This window comes from Schistocerca americana, chromosome 7, assembly GCF_021461395.2.
Source record: "Schistocerca americana isolate TAMUIC-IGC-003095 chromosome 7, iqSchAmer2.1, whole genome shotgun sequence".
NCBI classification, from domain to species: domain Eukaryota; kingdom Metazoa; phylum Arthropoda; class Insecta; order Orthoptera; family Acrididae; genus Schistocerca; species Schistocerca americana.
In genome coordinates, this window is record NC_060125.1 from 313,623,394 (window position 1) to 313,649,657 (window position 26,264).

Here is a 26,264-nt window from a genome sequence, read left to right on the forward strand (position 1 = left end):
TTCATTAACTCAGAATTTTTATTGTTTCCACAGTTCAACCATTTTCAAATTTTACTTAAGGTACTAAGCTGGAAGGGTTTTCGTTTTGAAGATCTGTCCAAGAAATCTGCTAGATGCCTTGGGCGTCCTTTTGCGGTCTGGATCGTTGAAATCTACATAGTGAAGTCCAAATCTGGTGCTGAAAAATAGTAAAGTATAATATTTAACCAATCTGTAAGTAAAGTACAATGTAAATAAGGTACAGAGTTTAAGCAAGCTGCTTATGAACTGAAGACATTTCTATGGCTGTGATTGCAGTATCTTTTTAGTTATCAAGTTAGCAGTAGTGCATGTAAGAGTCGTATACAAGATATTTGGACTGCATATCTACTACTGGCTGTATAAATTTTCTATGCCATCTAAGTTAGATACTGTGAGACCTTCATACTATGAAGTACTGACCAGAACGTTTGTGGGCAACAAAACATTTGTCTAGAGTTACTTACGTGAATCCTGTGCCCCACTCAAAGTTATCCAGGAGACTCCAGGCTGTGTAGCCGATGATGTCGACACCGTCCTCGTTAATAGCCTCCAGCATAGCAGCCAAGTAGTCCTGTTAGCAGAGAAAGAAAACTTTATTTTCATAAATAGAAGCTACGAAATGTAATTAGTGGTAAATATGACGGAACCGCGTTTACAGGTAGAACAAATGCAACACTGTGTGTCCGTCATATTAACAGTGATGAAATGGTGTCGTACAACGTTTTCAATGTCTTAGTGTATCTGACTTATAGAGAACTCAGCTTCAAGTGTTCACTGATTACACAACAATTTTATGTGTGTGGTTGTTTTTTATTTCTCCTGACTAACATTTGTGAGCTTGACGCGCCCATAGTGTTTCCGTACGTGCTATGCAACATAAATGTTTTTCATCTATTTTCCAAACCTTTGATCTGAGTTTGGCTCTTCTATTTCTCCAAATGGCATCTTACTCAAGAGACACAGGAGAAATTTCTGACAATGTCCATTGCGTCAGATGAGCTGGACAGAATACTCACCTTGTAGTAGTCTATTCGGCCCTGGTCGTCGAGTTCTCCAGTGTCCGACCAGCCGTTCTCCATGACGAAGATCGGATAGCCAGGGTACCGCTGGGCGAGCCAGTTGAACAGCTTGCGGAAGGCCCAAGGAGTGCTCTGCAAGAATAATGCAGCAATTAGACAGCTTACCGAGTGTGCTGGCACGAAGGACAACGTAGAAATGTATAGGTGGTTCCCTTCGTCTTTTATCGCCTAGTATGTGAAACTGCTATACAATACTGCAGGCGGCAGAAATGTGACTTGCGATACCCTTAACATAAAAAATGTGGCCATTTGGTAGAGGAGGGGAAGACATTGTGCTACCTTGTAAGACACATAACGGATGTCGGACGAGGCAAGAAGTCAGCTATCACAGGCAAAGAGGGAATTCTCCGCTAAGAGGAGTCCACTGGTATGCAATATAAGCCTCAGGTTGGGGAAGAAATTTTTGGTTATCTATATGTGGAGTACGACGTAGTACGGAAGTGAATCATGAGCTGTGGGATACACGCGAGTAATGGAATATGTGGAGAACACTGAGTAGAAGAAAGGACAGAAGGATAGCAAATGTGCTAAGATGTCAAGGAGTAGCTTCCATGGTACTAGAGGGAGCAGTAGGACATACAAACTGTACGAAGTACAGAAACTGGACTATACAGGGTGTTTCAAAATACTTTTACAAACTTTGCAGCTAGGTTCTTTACACCAATAAAAGAAAAAATGTCCACGTAAACATATTTCCAAAAATCCTTCGTTTTCGAGTTATTAATGAAAGTTAACAATTTAGGTGATTGGAGCTCATTAACACACAAACTCATAATAAATGAATAAAGTCCCTGTAGACAGCACCTGTATGACATGCTGGGAGAACGTATTCCAGCCCACATATGAATATTACACCTGTGTTGATGTCTAGCCTATTATGTAGCATGAGGACAGCTATTGACCTATGTGTGTTGGTTGTGGAAATTTGTTATTTCACCTCTTCGATACGTTGCTTCTTCTGTAAACAGAACTTAAGAGACAAGTAAAGAATTCGGAGACAAACAACGGGTGGGCAGTTCGTGCCATAAACCATTGGGAGAAGTTTCCCCTGTGGGTGATCAGTAGGCGTAAGGGCTGCACACCTTGAAAATCGTAAAGATACATGACTTGCTCGTGAAGTATCCCCCTTGTTGAAGTTGGAGATGTACCACATTCCAGGGCCACATATCTTGCGCTGATGGCTGGCTCTTCTTTGATAGCCCGTAGGACGTGCTTTTCCTTGTCAGGCGTACAAGCAACACGTGGTCTTTTACGATCAATAGTTTGTGGTGCTACGGATCCGATCACGGCAACGCGGTGGTACATAGCTCCAAAAACTGGATGAATCGGTTGTCTTCGGTCGGGAAACGCCGTCTGATAGAGCCTTGCAGCCTCGTTCCATTACAGTTCGTGTGGCTGTGCATAAAAATCATGTGTGCCTGGTCACGAAATGAATAATCTGCCATGTGTGAACGGAGCCCTCTTAGACAAAGCGCTACCTGTCGTAATTATACACAATGGACGCGTTGAAGACAGGCAAATAACGAATGCAAACAAGTATCGCCGGCAAGGCAACGCTATCTAGAATGCATGTAATCTCCCCACGGAAAATTACCCTCTACCACGCAATAATTAATAATGGCCAATCAAATCATCCACATTTATTTACGTTTGAAAAGTATCTGATCAGATTTTCTAGTAATATATGCGCCGACAGCTCGTCGACGCCAAGGTATTTTTCTAGTACGTTTATTCTTTGGAACAACAGAGGTACAGATGTGTATGCTCCATGGTTATTATAGTGGGAGAAAGGAACAGCTTCGGAAGTATCGGTTGGAAGATTTTCGGATTGCTAAAAGAGATTTATTTACTCTTCTTCGCGCTAAAGCGAGCTAGGAAAGTTTGTGCCGCTAGCGTGATAGATAAAGAGAAAGAAAAACCTGTAAAAGAAAATTACATGAGACTTGGAACCAACAGAAAACGGAACATGTACGAAAATGGATTCAATATACAATTTTCCTCAGAAATAAGGTTTGTGACCATTTTATTCTAGAGTGAATGATGAATGAGTTCTCTGTCTGAATCACTGATGATTGTCTGGGCCCTGTAATTAATTGGGAAGTTTCAGCTGTGACGAAGAGAGCCTGCAATCTCTGAGTTTTTATAAATCGTCCAAAAAGGCTTCGTCCACATCTGAAATTTTAGATCTGTCGTAAACTGAACGAATTGTTCAAACGATCGATTTTCCCAACTGAATGCAGCGCTTAATAATAATAACAAATGTAAAGATGTTTTCCAGCAAGCCAGCCGCTGAACATTAAGACGAAGGGCTCCACCAGAGATTCTACTAGGCTGATTTCACGTAAATAATATAGTTAAACTGTACACAGATAAAGGACAGAGAGAGAGAGAGAGAGAGAGAGAGAGAGAGTGAATGAAATTCGAGAAATTACTCACAATCCTCCATTAGCATAATTGTTTGTCTGTCTTTTCACGGATCAGCCTAATAAGAAAACACGAAGCCCTGACTTTATTGTACCGATTTAAGTGTGAGGGTGAAAGAGCGATAAAGGCGACAGATACACTTCTGTACAGACAAAACATTACACCAAGTTAGCGGCAAGCTGCATTCATATAGACTTTCATCATTTACAGAGTAGAATTCATTATATGCAACGAGTCAAATGGATGCATAGCTACGTGAGGGTGTTAGGTTATACCTGGGGAGTCACTCAACGTCAACTCGAAAGCAAAGATTTTCGGACATATGTTCATATGAACTTGTCTCTCGCATTGGTGTAAGGAACTTGCCTCCAAAGTTTGTCAGTCTAGTTTTGAAAACTCTGTATGCAAGAAATAGCCGAGGACTTCGGGTATGGTCTCCTCCAAGTCTCTCGTTCAGTTTCAGCAAATGTATCACAGAGCAGAGGCACAGTGTCCAAGACAGATAGATATGAGTGACTCCCTGTACAGCGAGGCTACGAACCCTGAGCCAGGTGGATGCCGCCTGCGGAGCGTCCGTGTATTCCCCGAGAACAACGCCCGCGTCGTAGTCCATGGAGGGGTCGTAGCCGCTGGAGCCGTCTGACACTGGGTAGGCCGTGTAGTGGTTCAGTCCGTAGAAGTCAGACGTGCCTGGAACAGTGCGGTCCGTACTTAATAACTGATACAACATTTGTACAAATACAGAAGTTTCTTTGTTTACCTGTGCAACAAACAGACCGCAGTCAATACTTTATAAGTTGCACAAGCTAACAGATTTTTCTCTCAGCGATAGAAAACGCAAAATACTGAGTTGTGTCAAGATTCGCTGGCACCAAAAAAGTCTGAAAGGTAAGTTCACTACACTGGGTGCACATTAAATCTATTAAAATATCTTTTTATCTTATTTTCATTCCTGTGCAGTTTCTATTGCGAAGCTAATTTCAAATGTCACCATATGTAGCTCAGTGTGTTTGTACATCTTCGTTTTTACCATTGTCTGATTTAAAAATCCATTTTTATGGGCTGTAGGTTTATAAACATTTGAAAACGGCTTCATAGCAAAATTGCGAAAGAATGAAAACAAAACAAAAGGACATTCTATGATATCTAAATGGAATCAGAGTGGTAGAATGGTGTAATTCTGGAATATTGACATATACATGGTGATATGTATATCTTTGAAATGGAGTCGTTTATTTCTAGTTGTTATACCGGATAAAGGTACGCATTTGAGTCTTGTAGAGTAAGATGTTAAAAGCGACCCATAACTACTACAAGTATGACAAACTAGCTATCAGTTCATGAAGATAATCCGTAGTATTGTACTGGTACTCCTAGAGAACATGTTATGAGCGTCTGCACTGTGATAATAGCTGTACAGCGCACAGGAACGGCAGTTTCTTTGCTGCAATAAACAAAAGTTTCTTTTCGTTTCACACTCGGATAGAGCTTTGGGAGAGTGATTGCTTGCACACTATTCTTCCACGTCTTATACACTGAAGAGTCAAACAAACTGATATACCTGCTTAATATCGTGTATGGCTCCTGCGAACACGCAGAAGTGCCACAGCACGACGTGCCATGGTCTGGACTAATGTCTGAATTAGAGCTGGAGGGAAATGACACCATGAATCCTGCAGGCCTGTCCATAAATCCGTAAGAGGATGAGGGAGTGGAGATCTCTTCTGAACAACACGTTGCAAGGCATATACTCAATAATGTTCACGTCAGTTGAGTTCTGTGGTCAGCGGAAGTGTTTAAACTCAGAAGAGTGTTCCTGGAGCCACTCTGTAGCAATTTTATGACGTGTGGGGTGTCTCATTGTCCTGCTGAAATTGCCCAAGTCCGTCGGAATGCGCAATGGACATGAATGGATGCAGGTGATCAGACAGTGTGCCTACGTACGTGTCGCCTGTCAGACATATCAGGGGCCCCATATCATTCCAACTGCATAAGCCCCACACCATTACAGAGCCTCTACCAGCTTGAACAGTTCCCTGCTGACGTGCAGGATCCATGGATTCAAGAGTTTGGCTCCATGCCCGTACACGCCCACCCGCTCGATACAATTTGAAACGAGACTAGTCCGACCAGGCAACTTGTTTCCAGTCATCAACAGCCCAGAGTCAGTGTTGACGGGCTCAGGCGAGGCGTAAAGTTTTGTGTCGTGCCGTCATCAAGGGTACGCTAGTGGGCCTTCGGCTCCGATAGCCCGTGTCGATGATGTTTCGTTGATGGCCCACAACTGAAATCTGCATCAGTTTGCGGGAGGGTTGCATTTCTATCACTCTGAACGATTCTGTTCAGTCGTCGTTGGTCGCGTTCTTGCAGGATCTTTTTCCGGCCCCAGTGATGTCGGAGATTTGATATTTCCCGGATTCCTGATATTCACGGTACATTCATGAAATGGTCGTGCGGGAAAATCCCCACTTAATCGCTACCTTGGAGATGCTGTGCCCATCGCTCGTGCGCCGAGTGTAACATCACGTTCAAACACACATCTTGATAACCTGCCATTGTAGCAGCAGTAATCGATCTAACTGCGCCAGACACATGTTGTCTTATACAGGAGTTGCCAACCGCAGCCCCGTATTGTGCCTGTTTACGTCTCTCTTTATTTGAACACGCATGCTTCCACTAGTTTCTTTGGCGCTTCAGTGTATGTCTGGTTTTTATACGCATCGAATCTACGAGAATGTTATTTCAAAGCTTGATGCCTGTTTCTTGATTGTGCCCTGGTAACTCCATTAGAAATTAGCCGTTTTGCTGTGAGACTCTGTAAGCTGATATTTTTCATCGTTTCTGTTTTATTCGCACACACGTAAAATTAAGCTGTGACTGTTCACTCCACGCTTCTTTGTATGTACTTGATGTTAAGGCATTCTGAAAGTGATAGGTCAAAGAAGATCAGCAATATCAATGCACCTCAAGTTACACAAATTGTACCTACATGATTAGTCACTTCATGCCTCTCTAAGTTTTCATTTTCTGATATTTGTATGACATAACTGAATCCAGTAGTGACTCATTAACAGCGAAGCCAAAGATATTACTATCGCTTCATGTCGTCCAAAACTATACTTTTCTCTGTATTGTGGCCTAATTCCCAGTTTGATATTTTGGCAAGCATAACATGATGGTCATGATGGTAAGCTAGTATACGCAATTCCTTGTTCACAACATTTATATTTGAGAAAAATCTGGCCCGGTAAAATAACCTGAAACAGTGGAATACTCTAACCAAATTGCAGAAAAATTTTACAATATTTCCGAAATGCACGAGAGCAACATCAAGATAGAAATTTTGGTTTGGGTAAGACTGCTCCCTAACTTCTCTTTTCGAGACAATGTACTGTTCCATTATGAGAGACTTTCTTGTTTGATGGAAAAGAACAAGGAATAAAAACGATGAAGTATTCCTTGAGTGTAAGTAGCTCGGTCCCTACGTCTCCTACTTGTGGGAAAGTGATTTGTGCGTGGCGTTCGAACATCATTAATCATAAGTATCTCTGGGGTTTCACAAGAAGACTGCACGGAAACTGCAAGGCACCCAGAAAACAGACACAAATCAGTGGCTAGAGCATGTCTCCAAGTTTTGAATTTACGTTACAGGTGCTCAGTATACGCATTACTTGCTATGTGGCAAACATCAATACTTTAGGCAAACTCTTACCATATGCTTCTCAACATGTCATGGTCAATACCAGTGACTGCACTAAGGATCCTTCCTTGTCACTTATTCAGATTTAGTGATGGTAGAGGCAGAGACTATCTTTTACATAACCCCACAATAAGAAATGACTTATACATAAGGCAGGTGGTTATAGGGACCACTAAAGAAGAGGAGCATTGTGATGGGGATTACGTCCAAACCAACGCTGAAGTAGTTGGATGCTGAGGTAAACACGAACGTCTGAAAAAGTATAGCGGAACACCATTATGTTGCGAAATGAAATCTCCACTGTCTTGCTGTAATCGTGCGGAATAAGACACAGCCGCAGCATGATCAGGTACACAAAACCTGTCACAATCTTCTCTGTAAAGAAAAATGGTTCTTAAAACTTTTAAAGAGGACATGGCACGAAAGAAGTTAACTTTAAGTGAATCATGAAAGTGTTCTACAATTTTTTATGGATTTTCTGTGCCAAATAAATGTATATTTCGAAAATTCACCTTTCCAGATACATGAAATGCGGCTTCATAACTGAAAACCAACTTTTATATATGTCTATGGAAGCTTTCAAGTAGTGGTCATCTGGAACCCTTGAACCTCTTACGAATAGTTCAGTATAATGGATGGTATTCAAGCTGGTACAAGCCCATCAGGCCAGGCTAACAGTAGATGCTGTGATGGGTATTGTTTACTCACCCCTGATGTATTCCACCTCCTGTGGTGTGAGCTCCACGAGCCGAGACCTGGGGTAGCCCGCAGCCTTACTGTTTGCCGCAATCCTCTGCTTCACCACCTCAGGCCAGTCTCCCTCGGCCGTGAAAATCGGATGATTGTACAGGCCAGACTGGAACATAAATTCATTAGCTGAAGGCAGTTTTCAAAGTGCAGTATGTTACGCTAGTATTTCCTCCACATATACTGTCTTAAATCTGCATAATTAAATGGTTGCATCTATATATAGTGTGAAAAATAATTTTGGCAAAATATATGGTATTTCTTTTTATTCTTGGAAGAAGTACTGAGGATAATTAAGTGCCAAGTAGCGCTATAGATTTGGAGCCTAGGAAATTTCTCAAGCGCTTGTGAGTATTAACCTACCGAAGGACAGAGTGTCCTGGCAATGACACATGTCTACCACACCATGGGCTATGCTTGACAACATCAGCGTGTCCAATTGTGACATGCTCCAAATTAAGGCAACAGCAGAAGATCTCTGGTCACTTATATTAGATCCCTTCTAGCAAGCTGCTCGCCAGCAGAACTTACCAATTCGAATTACTTGCGACAGTTTCTGTGCTGCTGGACTCTTCCAGAATTCTCAGTGATCGAGTTGCAGACACACTCTGGCTATGGAATAGGTTCCGAGTGGGACATTCACTGTAGTAAGTAAAACGTAAGATAGTCATTGGCTCTGAGCACTATGGGACTCAACTGCTGAGGTCATTAGTCCCCTAGAACTTAGAACTAGTTAAACCTAACGAACCCAAGGACATCACAAACATCCATGCCCGAGGCAGGATTCGAACCTGCGACCGTAGCGGTCTTGCGGTTCCAGACTGCAGCGCCTTTAACCGCACGGCCACTTCGGCCGGCAAGATAGTCATTAATCTGAAGATTGTTTTGAATACCACGGTGTCCCACTAAGCATAGATCCTGTTGGAGGTGGTATGCTGTTTCAGTCCTCCATAACTGTACAGACTTTTATTTCGCCCCTGATCTTCAGACACCTTGTGACATAGATGTTTTATATTGTGTGTGACTTCTCTAAAGTGCGGACTGGACCTGACGTACAGAGGAGCATATCGTTTTGGTGAACGCTGATCTGAAGGGTAGCTAGATAGGTCAGGCTTGAAAGAGACAATTTATTTGTTAGTAGACGAAGCTAACAGATGTCCAAAAATCTAAATCTACAACTATACTCTGCGAACCACTGTGAAGTTTATGGCATAGATAATAAATGAAGGTTGTGGTAACAGACTGATTTATAGCATAGCTGAGGTCTACATTCGTTGTTGGCAACATTTGCGCCATATTTAATGCACAACATTGTGACACCATGTGAATTGTGCTTTGTTGTTATTTTAACCATATCTACTTCCGGTTTGTAGCCTCTGTAGCAAACATTCGCTTAATTCATAAAAGAACTTGTCTTTATAAATTTCTAAAACTGTAAATTACATTGAGAAACACTGTGGTGATGGTAGTGGTGCAATAGTTGAGAAACTTTATTTGCGTTCGGCAGTACTGTAGTTCAAATTTCCATTTAGGTGCTACATTTTATACACACAAACTGTATTTTTCATCCACATTGATGTTTTTTCCTTTTTAACTAAACTGACTGAGGCAAATAGAGGGCTGGACCCAGTGAAGACGACGCTACAGATTTCGTACCCAATACATTCCCTTCCCGAGCTTGTGCTTTGTCATAAATTACCTCTCGTCGACGGGGTGATAAACCGCAATATTCCTATTCTTTTTGTTCAATGTTCGGATCATCCCAGCAGAGATTAGCTATTTTACGAACCTGAAATCACTAATATTCCGGTTATAGGAAATAGTGAGAAGGGGCAATATCGGTAAGTAGCTGAATTACGTTACATGAAACCCTTGTATTGTGTCGGAAATAACCAATTATGTTCTGAAAAGATCGATGTCATTTTTTAAATGGAGGCAAAAAATCGCAAAATGTTCTATGTATTTGTAGAACCTATCTGTATTATACTGAGACAATGGCTCACATAAGTGATCAAAAGACATATTTACACTCTAGGAAAGAAACGACGTGCAGGAAGGTATTATCTAAATGGAATGGAAATCGGTAAATGTGATGTATGTGTACAGAAAAACAAATGATTACATTTTCAATTTGTGAAGCTCTTGGTCTTGAATAAATCATCCAATTTGTCTGAAATTGTAATTATTTGTGTGTCTGTACATGCAACTGACATCTACCTATCTCCTTCGTGGCACGGTACACCGTAAGAGTGTAGCTTTGTTATGCATGTTAATTCATGCATATAAAGACTGTAAACAACGCTAATAAAGTCATTCAGTGTGTTACATTCCATCTTTAATAGTATATGTTGACTAATCCTGATGATAAAGTTTTGTCTTGTTATTATTAGAGATATAAGACACAAGAACAGTCCTTAGCGCATTGTCTCGTAATGAAAGAAAGGCTTAAGAAACAGTTCTACAGATTTAAGTTGTATTAACCTGGGATGAGTTGATATCAAAGTATCGTGTTAGTAAGAGCCTTCTTCCTCCGTCTGAAGCAAAGTAAACATCCTTATTGTAATACAGCGCTGCAGTGCTGTTGGGAAGAAAGTTTATAAGAATTCCTGGTACTTACGTAGAACTGCATCTTGCGTTCTGCTGCCTCAATGTCTGCTGCAGAATCGGTGGCAGGTTCGTACCACATGTTGTTAATTGTGATACCGACCTTTCCTGCGAAAAGAGAGGTACATGCCAGTCATACTGGTACATTCTGTACGATAGCTAAGAGAAATAATACACTAGACACTAACAGTTGGATAAAGTTTAAGTAGAACGATGTAAACAGAAAGAATTGGTACCATGCATGACAGTTTCGAAAGATAGGAAACTGTTGTGAATGAAATATACATAACTAATGTAAATGGATATCATAATCCTAACTTCTTCAGAAGGAGTCGAAGATGATTTAAAAGTTATTCAGAAACTTCTCGAAAATGTGAAGAGCATTTTCAAGTTAAAGTTCGCTGAAGTTATTTACCATGGGCAAAATTAAATAGTAGTATGTGGTGTTGAGGCCTAAAGTTGGGATCTGATGGCCTTTTAGCCGCCTAAATCACTAGTTATCATCATCATCAGACCCATAGTGTCACATCGATTCTCAGTTACACGAATTTTGGGGATAAAAAATTTGTGAATTCCGTTGGGGCGAATCAAATGTCATGTGAAATCTCTGTGCTGTGTCTAGCTTATTAGTTAACTCGATTTTTCGTACAGAACTTGCATATTCAGTCATCAGGTATACTCAAGTATATCTTATTGAATTGTTACCTAGTTGAACAGTGTGGCGCTGAGAACAGGATTTTGTACTGAGATGGTGTGTCTTGTGAAAGGAAAATCCCTAAGTTTTTAAGGGAAATAATTACGAGTCGTTGTGTTTGGAAAATCTAATGGGATAATGCCAATGTGATTATGTAATAGGTAATTGTAAATTACGCTTATGGAGGCAATTTTTTTCTGTTCCTTATTATGGTAATCTACTATTAAATCAGAGCAACTAATCTTCAGGAATACTAATTTTAATCATAGAAAAGGTAATAATTCCCAGCCCCTTCTAACCACGTATTTTTCTTTTACCTTTTACTTTTCTACTATTTCTTTACTACCGCCACATTTCGGGTATTAATGTTAACGTCTGTGATTATTAGCACGCCACACTTTAGCGACATCAGAACGAATGTATAAACAGAAGATTAGATTAGATTAGATTAGTACTTGTCCCATAGATCATGAATACGACACTTCGTAATGATGTGGAACGTGTCAGGTTAATAAAAGGTGTCTATACAAGATATTACATTAGACAAAATATTACATGACACTCAATATTTTTTTTTGTGGAGGTTGGGAAATTACCCACTTCCTACATCCAAAAACTCATCTAATGAGTAGAAGGAGTTGCCATTAAGAAATTCTTTCAATTTCCTTTTAAATGCTATATGTCTATCTGTCAGACTTTTGATGCTATTAGATAAGTGACCAAAGACTTTTGTGGCAGCATAATTTACCCCCTTCTGAGCCAAGGTTAGATTTAACCTTGAGTAGTGAAGATCATCCTTTCTCCTAGTGTTGTAGCCATGTACACTGCTATTACTTTTGAATTCGTTCGGATTGTTAATAACAAATTTCATAAGTGAATATATATATTGTGAGGCTACAGTGAAGATTTCTAGCTCTTTAAATAAGTGTCTGCAGGATGATCTTGGATGAGCTCCAGCAATTATTCTGATACACGCTTTTGTGCAATGAACACTCTTTTACTCGATGATGAGTTACCTCAGAATATGATGCCATACGAAAGCAGAGAATGAAAATGGGCGTGGCAAGCTGATTTACTCAGATGTACATCGCCAAAATTTGCAATGAACCTAATAACATAAGTAACTGAACTCAAACGTTTCAGCAGATCCTCAGTGTGTTTTTTCCAATTCAACCCCTCATCAATGCATACACCTAAAAATTTTGAATATTCTACCTTAGCTACCGATTTCTGATCGAAGTCTGTATTTATTAATGGGGTCATTCCATTTACTGTGTGGAACTGTATATACTGTGTTTTGTCAAAGTTTAATGAGAGCCCATTTGCAGAGAACCACTTAATGATTTTCTGAAAAACATCGTTTTTGGGTTAACGACTTGCAACGATCCGTGGCACAATGATTTTGCACTGCAGAAGTGAATAATGTTAAAAAGTGCGGCTTTATTCTACAAATACTGAGTTCGGTAGAATGTACAAAATTCGAACTAATCAACAGTAATTAACGTTAAAATTGGCGTCTTTATTCTACAAATACTGAGTTCGGCAGAATGTACAGAATTAGAACGAATATCTAAGATTGCAAATTACACTTTTAACAGACCTACACGACCCTTTACGTGATCTGCAATTCGAACGTTAGTTGCTTTCAGCATCGTGTTAACATCTAAACTCGGTGGATTTTGTCTTATAGCTTGAGCTAGATTGTCTCCTAACACCAGCGATTATTAGATTATGTTCTGCAGAAGATCAAATTCAGGAAAGCACTGTTGGGTTTCCTTTAAAAAGAAAGAGGGAATGCAAAAAAGTTTAAAAATTGGAATGGAGTATTGGCATGAGATTCAATTGTTTACTGGGAGATAAGCTTACTATTCCTCTTTAACAGTACTGTATTCTGTAACACTGGTTATCGAAGTTGATTGTGCAATAATGCTATTTTGTCTTGCACAGCGATCGTGAGAGGAAGATGTGGGTGCACACAGAAAGTCATTTTCCACTCGCCACACTTGTAAATGGAGTAGAATAGGGACTGGCAAATGTACTCTCCAGTATGCGTTGTACAATGAGGTGCGGCGTAAATGGGAGATCTACCCGAAAAAACTTATAGGCCTCACCTGTCGAGGTCCGTCGCTATATGGCTTGCGTGAAATGATTCAGGACTTCATTTATCGGTTCCCTTAATACGGATAATCAAGCTCGAATACACAAGCTCACATTTGCCTCTCTCCTCGTCAACAGAGCCACCTTTTACCTTCCTGGGTCTCTCGGTACTTCTCGTCGTAGAGGCGGTAGGCGCCGGCGTGTGCCATGAGCACGGTGTAGGCCGCCATGTAGTCTCCCACGCCTGACGAGTTGATGCCCGGGGCGATCGTGTAGCCTCCAGAGTAGCCGCCCACGAAACTGGCCGGCTCGTTGAATGTTTGCCACCACTTCACCTGCACGCACAACATGTGGTTCGTTCATTAAACATGATTATAGATCACATTCTATGTTTGTTTATTATAATTCATTGGATCTCACCTGATGCTAATTGTGTGGTAGACCAATAAATGTCTGATACCTACAAGCAACAAGTGGTTGAGTAACGCCACAAAAGACACGCTAGTGAGTCTAAACTATGAGATGAGGCCATCTGCAGATGGGACGAAGATCAGATACGACTAGACGACGAAACCAGAAAGCCAGGCACCACACTATTTCAGTACTGTGCACGTGAGAAGGCGGGTGGCGGGCCAGTATACAGTAATAAGCAGCGTTGTAGTATGTGACATTCCAGCCGATAGCATCACTGTGGGCACCTGTCTGTAGCATGCACCTAGTGGTGTGTATAGAATATTTAGCGTTGCTTTTCGAGTTAGTTTAGGTCTGATGAAGTACCTCGTCACTGTGATCTGAATTCCGGGTGGCATAAGGAAAACGCTAGAACCGTTAAATGAAGAAGCAACAGTGACTGTTCCCCGAACACATGAATTGTTTTCTAAAGACAGTCAGAAGTAAAAACAGTGGCCCAATGTTGTACTGCATTAAAATTTTGTTGATGTGAACAGCTTCATCTGGGAGCATTGCAGCTAGCTCTGAAATCGATCACGACACGATAAACGAACCAGAAGATCATTTTTGCAGTCAGAGGTACATTTATTCGTTAACTCATGATAAGACAGTGTTCTCACCTACTATCGCGGTTGCAAGTTTCAGTACATCTATTTTATCAGAATAGAACTCTCGTAGCTTTGCTACTAGTTTTTCTGTGTCAAGACAGCGTCGTTTCTATTAAGCTACATATTTTTAGTCTGGAGCGACTAACTGTTGATGGAAATGCCTTTTTCCCTATATTGCAGTTGTTAATTCCAAAGTAATATTGAATAATAAGATACATGTATAGTTGTACGTCGGTTTTGTAGCACCAGAACATTCTTTCGTCGCTTACCCTGTCGCCATAGTTGTCGTAGAGCACTCTGGCGTACTCGACAAAGTAGTCTGCCAGCCTAGGGTTGGGCCACCCCCCGATGTCCTGCAGTGTCTGTGGCAGGTCCCAGTGGAACATCGTTACCTGCAAAAAAATATATACGGCATCGTGTGACGTCACTTTTGATTTTGATCTAATGTCAAGGTACAGAAACCGGATCACTGAGGTTGCTCTTACCACTGGAGTGATGCCGTTGGCGATCAAGCCGTCGATGACCTTGTTGTAGTAATCGATTCCCTCCGGGTTGATGTTGTTGACGTCTCCAGTGGGGAGGACTCTGGGCCACGATATGGAAAAGCGGTATGCGTCCACCTGCGGCACAAAAATAACGCTCTCAGAGTCGGTTCACGTTTGCCGTTGTCCCTACACATCATTATCGAACTTCAGCGGTAGGGTTACTTTTGCAGAACCCAAACACCTGCTTGTATCCTACTGTTGTTGTGGTCTTCAGTCCAAAGACTGGTTTGATGCAGCTCTCCATGCTAATCTATCCTGTGTAAGCTTCTTCATCTCCCAGTACCTATTGCAACCTACATCCTACTGAATCTGCTTAGTGTATTTATCTCTTGGGCTCCCTCTACGATTTTTACCCTCCACGCTGCCCTCCAATACTAAATTGGTGATCCCTTGATGCCTCAGAATATGTCCTACCACCCGATCCCTTCTTCTAGTCAAGTTGCGCCACAAACTTCTCTTCTCCCCAATCCTATTCAATACCTCCTCATTAGTTATGTGATCTACCCATCTAATCTTCAGTATTCTTCTGTAGCACCACATTCCGAAAGCTTCTATTCTCTTCTTGTCTAAACTATTTATCGTCCATGTTTCACTTCCATACATGGCTACACTCCATACAAATACTTTCAGAAACGACTTCCTGACCCTTAAATCTATACTTTATGTAAACAAATTTCTCTTCTTAAGAAACGCTTTCCTTGCCATTGCCAGTCTACATTTTATATCCTATCTACTTCGACCATCATCAGTTATTTTGCTCCCCAAATAGCAAAATTCCTTTACTACTTTAAGTGTCTCATTTTCTAATCTAATTCCCTCAGCATCACCCGATTTAATTCGACCACATTCCATTATCCTAGTTTTGCTTTTGTTAATGTTCATCTTATATCCTACTTTCAAGACATTATCCATTCCGTTCAACTGCTCTTCCAAGTGCTTTGCTGTCTCTCACAGAATTACAATGTCATCGGCGAACCTCAAAGTTTTTATTTCTTCTCCATGGATTTTAATTCCTACTCCGAATTTTTCTTTTGTTTCCTTCACTGCTTGCTCTATATACAGATTGAATAACATTGGGGAGAGGCTACAACCCTGTCTCACCCCCTTCCCCACCACAGCTTCCCTTTCATGTCCTTCGACTCTTATAACTGCCATCTGGTTTCTGTACAAATTGTAAATAGCCTTTCGCTCCCTGTATTTTACCCTTGCCACCTTCAAAATATGAAAGAGAGTATTCCAGTCAACAATGTCAAAAGCTTTCTCCAAGTCTACAAATGCTAGAAATGTAGGTTTGCCTTTCCTTAATCTTTCTTCTAAGATAAGTCGTGAGGTTAGTATTGCCTTACGTGTTCCAATATTTCTACGGAATCCAAACTGATCTTCCCCGAGGTCGGCTGCTACTAGTGTTTCCATTCGTCTGTAAAGAATTCCGGTTAGTATTTCGCAGCCGTGGCTTATTAAACTGATAGTTCAGTAATTTTCACATCTGTCAAATTTCCTAAAATAGGCTCTAAGTCGTTTCCTTTCTATTTCTATTTCTCGTTCTGTCCGTAGACGTCCGAGTGGAGTCCGACTGACCGCCGTGTCTTCCTGTGCCAATTACGTCAGAGGATGCCGTTTGGAGAGGCATGTGGAGCTGGACAGTAGCCTACTTATGATTCAAAACCACACTGCAGTCAAAACGAAATTTAAGTTTTTACATCTATTATCTGGCTGTGTAAGTAATTTCGAAGATCGGAGGAAGGTAACGGCATACCATCACGTCTAGTGAAGCGTTTTAGTGTTCAAACCAATCCTCAGATTGATGATATGGTAACTTTATTTCATTTTGTTATTACTAATATAGATTCGCTCTCGACATACCTAAGCAGTCTTCTTTTTGTAGACCAGTGCAATTTTATCTTACATTCAATGTCCCACATTGATTATTCCCCTCGCTCCTCCTTTTTCCTATGAAATTCTCATTATTTCTCGTTTTCTTTCCTACACCATTCCTCCTGCTTCAGCTTTCTTCGTCCTTTGTCGCTATTTCTGTGACGATGTCATCAATTAAAGCACCTGATTCTCTTCCTATTTTTGCAATGGGGATTGTTATAGACAATGTGCTGGCTGATATAACTTCTGCGACATTAAAAACATATTTTCGCCTATTTTCATATAGCTCTCATTTTAGACGCTTTATTGTGTTCATTATTATTAGCATTATTATTATTATTATTTCTACTATTGATAATATTATTATTATCGTAATGATGATAATAATGTTAATTAGAGTCGTATAGAGCTCTATTTGAGATACTGGTTCCACTGTTTATATAGAGAAATTAAGAAGGAATGCTTGAATGTCTGTGGGGATGGCTAAGGCGACAAACTAGCCAAGAAATCTAAATACATAAATAAATAAAATAAACGCAATCGACACACAACAGCCGAAATGTTAAGAAAATAATATGCCAGACGGGCCAGTTTCATTATAGGACCGCCGCGCACACGGGCAAGTACTACTTACAAACGTACTGTTGCCTCTATTCCTCTGAGAGTCAAACGACGATTAATGATTAAATGATGTAAGCGAGTTACGTTAGTATGGAATAAATTTCTGTAAACAGATCTTTAAACGGTTAAGTATATACTTTTATGATTCAGAATTTCGAACCTTTTGTAGAAATACCTTCATAACTTTTTATTCCTTCATCTCCATTAACTGAGGTCTAGTTCAGCTATTCTAGAACAACTCACTTTCTAAACTATTCATTTAAATAACAAGTTAATTAACCGAGTTCTCCATTTGCGCCTGGCAGAATACGCCAAAATTTTCGACAAAAACAACACTTTCCTAAAATTCTGGAACTATTATTTATTTAAACTTGTATCTTTGTCCCTGGTGAGGACTCTTTGCCGTCAGATGAGCTGTACGGTTGGTGCTGTTGAACCCTTGCTCTCTGACTACTCATCTTGTGGTTCTGTGACACTTCTGCTAGCCTAAGTGCACTTCCTGGACAAAAGGGTATGGAATGGAATGGCAGACTTGTAGCTTAGGAACAGTATTAGAGCGAAATGCTACGTTCATCAAATTATACGTAGCAAAGCAATCGTAGTGGAAGATAATGTAGTCAGAGAATTTGATGGCGAAACGTATTACATGTATTACTCGTTACGCAGGGTTATTCAAAAAGAAGACCACAACTTTAGGAATTTAAAACTCTGCAACGACAAAAGGCAGAGCTAAGCACTATCTGTCGGCGAATTAAGGGAGCTATAAAGTTTCATTTAGTTGTACATTTGTTCGCTTGAGGCGCTGTTGACTAGGCGTCAGCGTCACCTTTCTTCGAAGTTGCTACTGTAACTGGACTACAGTATCTGGAGATGTTAGAGAATTGGCTGTTCCCTCAGCTCGAACAAGAAGCACTACAATTCATATTTCAGCAGGATGGAGCGCCATCACATTGGCACTTATCTTTCCGTAACTACCTGAACGTCAACTACCCGAGGCGATGGATCGGCCGCCAGGCAGCCCGTGACAGAGCACTTCATCACTGGCCTCCAAGAAGCCCTGATCTTACCCCCTGCGATTTTTTCTTATGGGGGTATGTTAAGGATATGGTGGTTCGGCCACCTCTCCCAGCCACCATTGATGATTTGAAACGAGAAATAACAGCAGCTATCCAAACTGTTACGCCTGATATGCTACAGAGAGTGTGGAACGAGTTGGAGTATCGGGTTGATATTGCTCGAGTGTCTGGAGGGGGCCATATTGAACATCTCTGAACTTGTTTTTGAGTGAAAAAAAACCGTTTTAAGTACTCTTTGTAATGATGTATAACAGAAGGCTATATTATGTTTCTTTTATTAAATACACATTTTTAAAGTTGTGGTATTCTTTTTGAATCACCCTGTATAATACAGAAACTGACCTTTTTTTCTTCCTTGGTTAATGGTTACATCATGCTGGCGTCATAATTAGTCATATGTTTTTCCATTTAATACGACTGATATACTGCTTGGCAATTCCTAAGGAACAAGTGGACTGGAATAATCCCGGGCAATGATGGAATACATGATACACAGTGAAAGAGATGGAGTGGCATATTCATAACGAAAATTGGTACGGACTTCACGACATGGGGAAGCAGGATAACAGGCATAAATAATGCTCATGTTTGACACAGGTCACACGGCCAACATAAAGTTCGATATCGGACTCTCAGTAAGGAATATGTCGTTCTTGGGCAATAATACACAATTTGCACCTGTTACTCATGATGGCTACAGAACTAGTGAGGAGTCCTTGGGGGATATTGTGCCATTCGCTTCTCAAGGAGGTTTTCGGTTCTTTCCCGGTTCGGGGAGGTGGTGTCTGTTGAGAAACATAGCTGCCAGAGCATCCCAGGCATGCGCTATAGAGTTTAGATCCGGAAAGTACGTAGGCCAATCCATGAGTTCAATATCTTGACTTTCCAGTGCATCAGACACCTCGACGGTTTTGTGTGGGCTGGCGTTGTCACCGACAAAGAGCAAGTCGGGACCTGCTGCATCACTAAGCAGACGGACATGATCTGGAACAATCCCCATGCTTTACAGCTGTCCTGTAAGACTACACCGCACAAGGATATGCAGCGATGTTCGGCCGTTGTGCATATTGCCTCCCCACACCATAACGCCTAGGCCGTGCCTATGACGTTCATGAACATTCTGTGGTGTGTTACTTGTTTCCCTCTCTCTCCACACTAACCAGTGGCCAGAATCATTTGTCATAGTAAAGCAGGATTCGTCGGAGAACATCACACCGGACCACTTTTTCTGACCCAACCAACACGTTCCCTGTACCAACGACCTCTTCCTCGACGATGGCATGACCGAAGTCGGTTGCATTTAAAAAGCTTCCATTCACAGAGACGCGGGTACCGGTAGTGGCTGCCGGGTCTGCAGCGATTTGCCTAAGAGTGAGACATCTGTTCATTTTCCCCACTGAGGCAACGTATCGATCCTCTTGTGGTGTGGTGGTTCGGCTGCAACCGCAACATACTTTCGCATAGCATCTTCATCTTCAGTGGCCTTTGACACTTTGACCGGCTTCTAGCATTCCAACTTCTCGTCCACGATCGTAACCACTTAGATGATGTCTTGAAGACGTGCTGCCGTACCACATGGAATATCGTGCTTATTGGTTCCACAACAACCTTCGTCAGACACTGAGCTGCATGAACTGTCGAATGCACATAGAGCGTGCGTGCTCAGACTTCGCTGCAGTTAATACGTCCCGACCTCTACATTTCCTTCTACTGTTGTTGGCTGGACGTTCCGCAGCATTTGCCGGTTGTGCCCATAGACCATAAATAACATAGACCGCGCATGTCCTTATCTCTGCCGTGTTAACTCTTGAAACCAACATCTAAGTCACGCGACTCAGGGCAGAAAGCCAATCTTGTCATTGCGCGCCGTGTGAAGTGGAGCTGACAGTCACAGTTTCTCCCATGTATAGCTGAAATCAAGCATTGATTTTGACAAATCATCGAACTGTAGTACTACTCTTACACATACAGTAGCGCAGTTAGCCTAGTTTCTACGAAATTCCTGATAATAATGCTGTGGTTATCGTTTTTACATGTAGTCAAGTTGAAATGTATTGAAAGCTCTTCCAACAAGCGACAGAATCACGTTCTTTAGTGAATACTTTTTTTTTGCACTTGAATCTGTAGTTCTCCGCTTCTATAGAAGTGCAAGACAAAATAACAATTTCGAACGCAGCATTAGTTTTTTAGCGATTCCACAAGAATATGTGGGAAATGCTTGAGTAAGCTTCTGTAAGAAAGGAAATTCGTTTATGTGCCTAATGTCAGGTATTTACCCAAAATAAGCAAGTATGTTTCCTGACTTTTGCTTAACACAGTACAGATACCGAAACGATGTCAAGGTAAGAAGCGTAATATATTAAAAAACGTTAATTATACTAATGTAATGAGCTAGATGTTAACGATATGTCGTCTCAAAATCTTAGTTGTTCACGAGGTTTTACATCCAAGGATCAACATCAATATTAACTTTCGACTTATGGAAATACCTCTGCAAGTATTTTAAAGTAATTCACTTACACAACTGGGATTTTCGTCACTTTACCTAATCTGTAGACTACAAAACAACTGTATACTCTGAGCATATGTGAAGGTCATTACTTCTGCATCTAATAGAAAGCACAACATTTGATCTGTAACAAAAATGTCGTAAATTGTGCACTATAAATGCTTAACCCTCTAATGGTAAGGTTGGGGTTGGATCCGACCCCAGCGAGTCTGTTTTGTTTATAACTCCCCACTCCCTTTTCTGAGAGCGGTGTGGTTGCAGCTACCCTACCAGCCAGTCGTCCCGAGAACGCCGAGGAGGCCACGTCAGTCTGGTGAGTGGCCTGCTGCTTCCCTCACTATCCGAAACCTACATCACCCGCGCTCGGGTTGAATCCGACCCCACCTTACTGTTTACGTCACACTTATTAGTTTCTTTTGTGGGGAGGATTCAACCCCATATTGTTGTTTATATTACATCTAAGTTTTGTTTTCTCTTCCAGTATCTTACTAAAATGGCGCATCATCTCCTTAGAACTCCTGAGGAGATATACAACGAGTTTCCCCGACAGGAGGCTGAGCCAGAGGATGGCGACAATATCGATGCAGAAAACTGTTCAGAAACCACCTATTACATTATGTGTACAAAGACATTTATTATTGAGAACTTTATATTTCGAAACTGCTGACACTATATTTTCTACTAGTAGTAAGAGATGTTTCTCATTTAGTTCCTATCTTTAGAAATTCTAAAGCACTCAAATTCCTAGTTGATGACTGAATCTATTGATTTTTACTATGTTTTCAATAATTTTATAGAGAATATTTCTATTAAGGTATTTTTTGCAATCAAGTTCCTATTTTTTTCCAAAGTACTTTATATTCTTACTTATTGACTATAAAAATAAAAAAACGTGTTATAACAAATATTATATATGTTTAATTGTTAATAAAACTTTTTCCCATTATTCATTTTTTATTTTACCCCGAAAAATCGATATTTGGAGGGTGGGGTCTGAGCCAACCCCACCTTACCGTTTATGTCAGGAAACTTCACCTTACCGCTAGAGGGTTAATGACATGCTTGGCTTCGTGCCCCGAGTCACGTGACTTAGATGTTGGTTTCAGTAAAATGACGTCATGTGCAGTATATGGTATCTATGGTGTGGTGTCACCCCCAGACACCACACTTGCTAGGTGGTAGCCTTTAAATCGGCCGCGGTCCGTTAGTATACGTCGGACCCGCGTGTCGCCACTATCAGTGAGTGCAGACCGAGCGCCGCCACACGGCAGGTCTAGTCTAGAGAGACTCCCTAGCACTCCCCCCAGTTGTACAGCCGACTTTGCTAACGATAGTTCACTGTCTACATACGCTCTCAATTGCCGAGACGACAGTTTAGCATAGCCTTCAGCTACGTCATTTGCTACGACCTAGCAAGGCGCCATATTCAATTACTATTCTGAACAGATAATATTGTGAATCATGTACCGTCAACAGCGACGTTCATCATTAATGGCTCTGAGCACTATGGGACTTAACACCTATGGTCATCAGTCCCCTAGAACTTAGAACTACTTAAACCTAACTAACCTAAGGACATCACACAACACCCAGTCATCACGAGGCCATCATTAATGGATTAAAGTTAAGTATCAAACTAATTACGTCCGCTCTCTGAATTCTAATTCCTTGTCATGTTCCAGACCTCACGTCAGTATAGTTCTTCCGTCCTCACGCCAGCCTGCGTGAGCTAAAACGCGTGCATTTCGGCCTCCTCTAGTAACACGGTGTTGGCTCTTCTGCCAACACAACATATGGTCTATGGTTGTACCATACCAATTGGCAGTTGTTCCTTAGCAGGTGTCGGTCATGCCGTAGCAACTGCCAAGTGATGAAATTAGTCAGTCAACTCTTAACGAAAGCTATCAGGCGAATAATGTTCTTAATTTTCAGTTTATCTAGAGAACTGAAATCAGTGTTGACATTTCAAGCTGCGCACTACAAGCATCGTCAGTTGACAGATTGCTACGAATCCCGAAACTGCTGCGCTGTCGTTTTGTATATCAGTAAATAATGAATCAAAAATCACACTAGGCATTAAAATAGTTTTGTAGAGCATCACCACTATGTCGTAAGATTAACACAACTGCGAACAACACTCACGTTCATATCCTTGGCGAGCTGTATGTCTATTTCGTACTTGTGGTAGGAGTCACACGCCACGTCGCCATTGCTGCCATCAGTGGTTATGTTGGGAATTGTGTGGAACATGCGGTCGAAAATGCCCTCACCCTTGCCTGCAACACAGATTGATCAACAGTTAAAAGATGGTACAAAGGAAAAATAATAAGTACGGATAGTTATTTTTGCCCTCCATCCACCAACTTCCATTAAATATCACTCTGCATGGATTCCTCGTGAATGTATCTTAGGATACTGGCGGTTAGCAAAACCTAGCATAAAACCTTAGAATGAGAATAGTATTTGATCTACTAAATGAACTCGGATAGACGAGTATTTGTGGATAACTATATGCTCTCCAGAAAAGAACTTACGTACCATTGTTCTGATGACTTTTGTCACCTCCGTGAGCCTTGATAATTCATCTACATCTACATGCATAGTCCGCAAGCCACCGTACCGTGCGTAACGGACGGCAGCCTGTGCCACTACTAGTCAGCAATTAAAAGACGGTGCAAAGGAAAGGTAATAAGTACTAGTAATTATTTTTGTTCTCCATCCGCCAGCTTACATTAAAGAACACTCTGCAAGGATCCTTCGTACATATTTCTCAGGATGCTGAGGGTTAACGAAACCTATCATAAAATCTTTAGAATGAGAGTAATATTTCGAGCCGGCCCGTGTGGCCGTGCGGTTAAAGGCGCTTCAGTCTGGAACCGCGTGACCGCGTGACCGCTACGGTCGCAGGTTCGAATCCTGCCTCGGGCATGGATGTGTGTGATGTCCTTAGGTTAGTTAGGTTTAATTAGTTCTAAGTTCTAGGCGACTGATGACCTCAGAAGTTAAGTCGCATAGTGCTCAGAGCCATTTTTTTTAGAGTAATATTTGGTTTACTAAATGAACTCGGCTGGACGAATATTGCTGGATGAAATGTATGCTCACCAGAAAAGAACTTAGGTACCATTGTTCTAATAACATTTGTGACCTCCTTGAGCCTCGATAATTCCTGTGAAGTGCGGAAAATTTGTATCTAAGGAAACCACACCACAAAACTTCGTGTGCGTTTGGCACGTTAAGTGACTATCGACTCTGACGTTGTTTCAGGTCCTACTGAAGATTTTCACACAGGTTAAAGTTTTCTGTAGCAGCCCCGAGGTTTTATTGCTCCTGAAACTTCCTCACAGCAATTAGCCAAAGATTTAGACAGATGGATATGAAAATCGGCATCTTAGATGACGGATTTGGTAATGGAAAAGAAAATTGGAAATTTGTGGTAAGTTCCTATGGGACCAAACTGCTAAGGTTATCGGTCCCTAGGCCTACACACTACTCAATCTAACTTAAACTAACGACACCACACACACCCATGCCCGAGGGAGGACTCAAACCTGCGACAGGGGTAGCCGTGCGAGCCGTGGCAAGGCGCCTGAGACCGCACGATTTATCAATGTTACGATCATTGTTAACATGACAAGGAATTCTGATAAACTATGTTGTCCAGCAGTTCGATGTAGCTTTTATGACACGGCCTGGACCCAGTAACCCAATTCCACGTCATTAAAACATCGGAATGGCTCCCGCACCTTGCAGCATTGGCAGCCAATAAAGTTACTCCAGAAGTCTTTCTATCGTTTGCGAGTAACACGATGCCATGAATCCATCGCATACTCGAAAATATTTTCAAAGAAATACGTTTCCAGTCTTTCAGAATCAGTTGTCAGTATATCTTCCTTCTCCTTTCTGACATCAATTATCTCCGGTAGTTTATTTAGTTTTATTTCTCGATGAAGAGGGTGGATAGTTGTATGTTCCCTGTTTATCAACTTCGCTATATTCACTTACTGAAAAAATTTTAGTGAGAAGTATGACCGCCTTCACAAGTTGCACACGAGAATGGTCTTTCACCTTATTTCTGTCTTTGAAGGAAAAAGATCAAGTTGGTGGTTAAGCGTTGGTAATGCCGAATGTTTCAGATTACGGAGACAAAGAATTCTTACCGCCTTCATTCCAGGCGCCCTCCACCTGGTAGGACGCTGTAGCAGCTGCGAAGATGAAGTCCGTGGGGAATTTGTTGGGAGGTTCTGCAGCTCCAGGTCCTCCCGGGCGACCCAGGACACCGGCTGCCAGAAGCAAGAGCAAGCACACGGAGGACCTCATCTTCATCGTTGTGATCTGCTTGTGTGTGTGCCGTTTTATATTCTACTTCTCTGGCTAATCTAGCTGTAAGACGAGCTTCCAGTGAGATTTGAGTACTCAATGTAGATTAAAGGATCACAGAAATTTTTTGCTGGGCGTGGGTGTGACCTTCGTAACATCTTGTTTGTAGTCCGTCTTTGTGGGACGAGATGCCTGTTTGATGAGCTCGAACTTTAAAGCAAAAGTAAGCAAACTCTGTTTTTGTTGCGGCGACGAGAATTATGGTGTACGATAAGCCCAGCGAATAATTTACCCCGGTGTTTACTTCAAACGGCAGTTTATCTGCCGCGAGGTGTTTTGCACAGTCACTGGACCTGCCTTACGTTTCTTTATCTCTTGGTAAAACGCGTTAATCTCCCAGAGCGTAGGCAGTGGCTGAGCGCATACGACGCGATAAAAGACGTCGAAAAGACACGCCTCCATTATCAAAAATGGTTCAAATGGCTCTGGGCACTATGGGACTTAACGTCTATGGTCATCAGTCCCGTAGAACTTAGAACTACTTAAACCTAACTAACCTAAGGACATCACACAACACCCAGTCATCACGAGGCAGAGAAAATCCCTGACCCCCCCCCCCCCCCCCCACCCGGGAATCGAACACGGGAACCCGGGCACGGGAAGCGAGAACGCTACCGCACGACTACGAGCTGCGGACGCCTCCTTTCTCTCAGCCGCTCCTCCGCAGAGGCTGCGGTGACTGACCTGTCAGTTTATCATCAGTTTTCATGCGTTTTCATCGGTTCCTGGGTGTATACGTTTCCACCACAGACTGCTTCTACCCGCATAGTTCAGCTGCGGTAAACAGCGGTAAAGAATAGTGTAGAGTGGTCAATCTTTTCTGCTGGATGAAAATTC

At 41.6% G+C, this 26,264-nt stretch overlaps 1 protein-coding gene across 1 annotated transcript; it reads right to left on the bottom strand.

The window, feature by feature from the left end:
- Positions 1 to 25,287, bottom strand: LOC124622382 (myrosinase 1-like). Its single transcript, XM_047148069.1, has 11 exons — positions 25,208 to 25,287; positions 23,193 to 23,326; positions 14,910 to 15,044; positions 14,694 to 14,816; positions 13,518 to 13,701; positions 10,589 to 10,683; positions 7,933 to 8,080; positions 4,066 to 4,214; positions 1,038 to 1,172; positions 486 to 592; positions 1 to 178 (listed from the first exon to the last, which is right to left on the bottom strand). The coding sequence occupies exons 2-11, from the start codon at positions 23,298 to 23,300 to the stop codon at positions 64 to 66; spliced, it is 1,299 nt and encodes a 432-aa protein (XP_047004025.1). The 5' UTR covers positions 23,301 to 23,326; positions 25,208 to 25,287; the 3' UTR covers positions 1 to 63.
- Between the last annotated feature and the right edge of the window lie 977 nt (positions 25,288 to 26,264).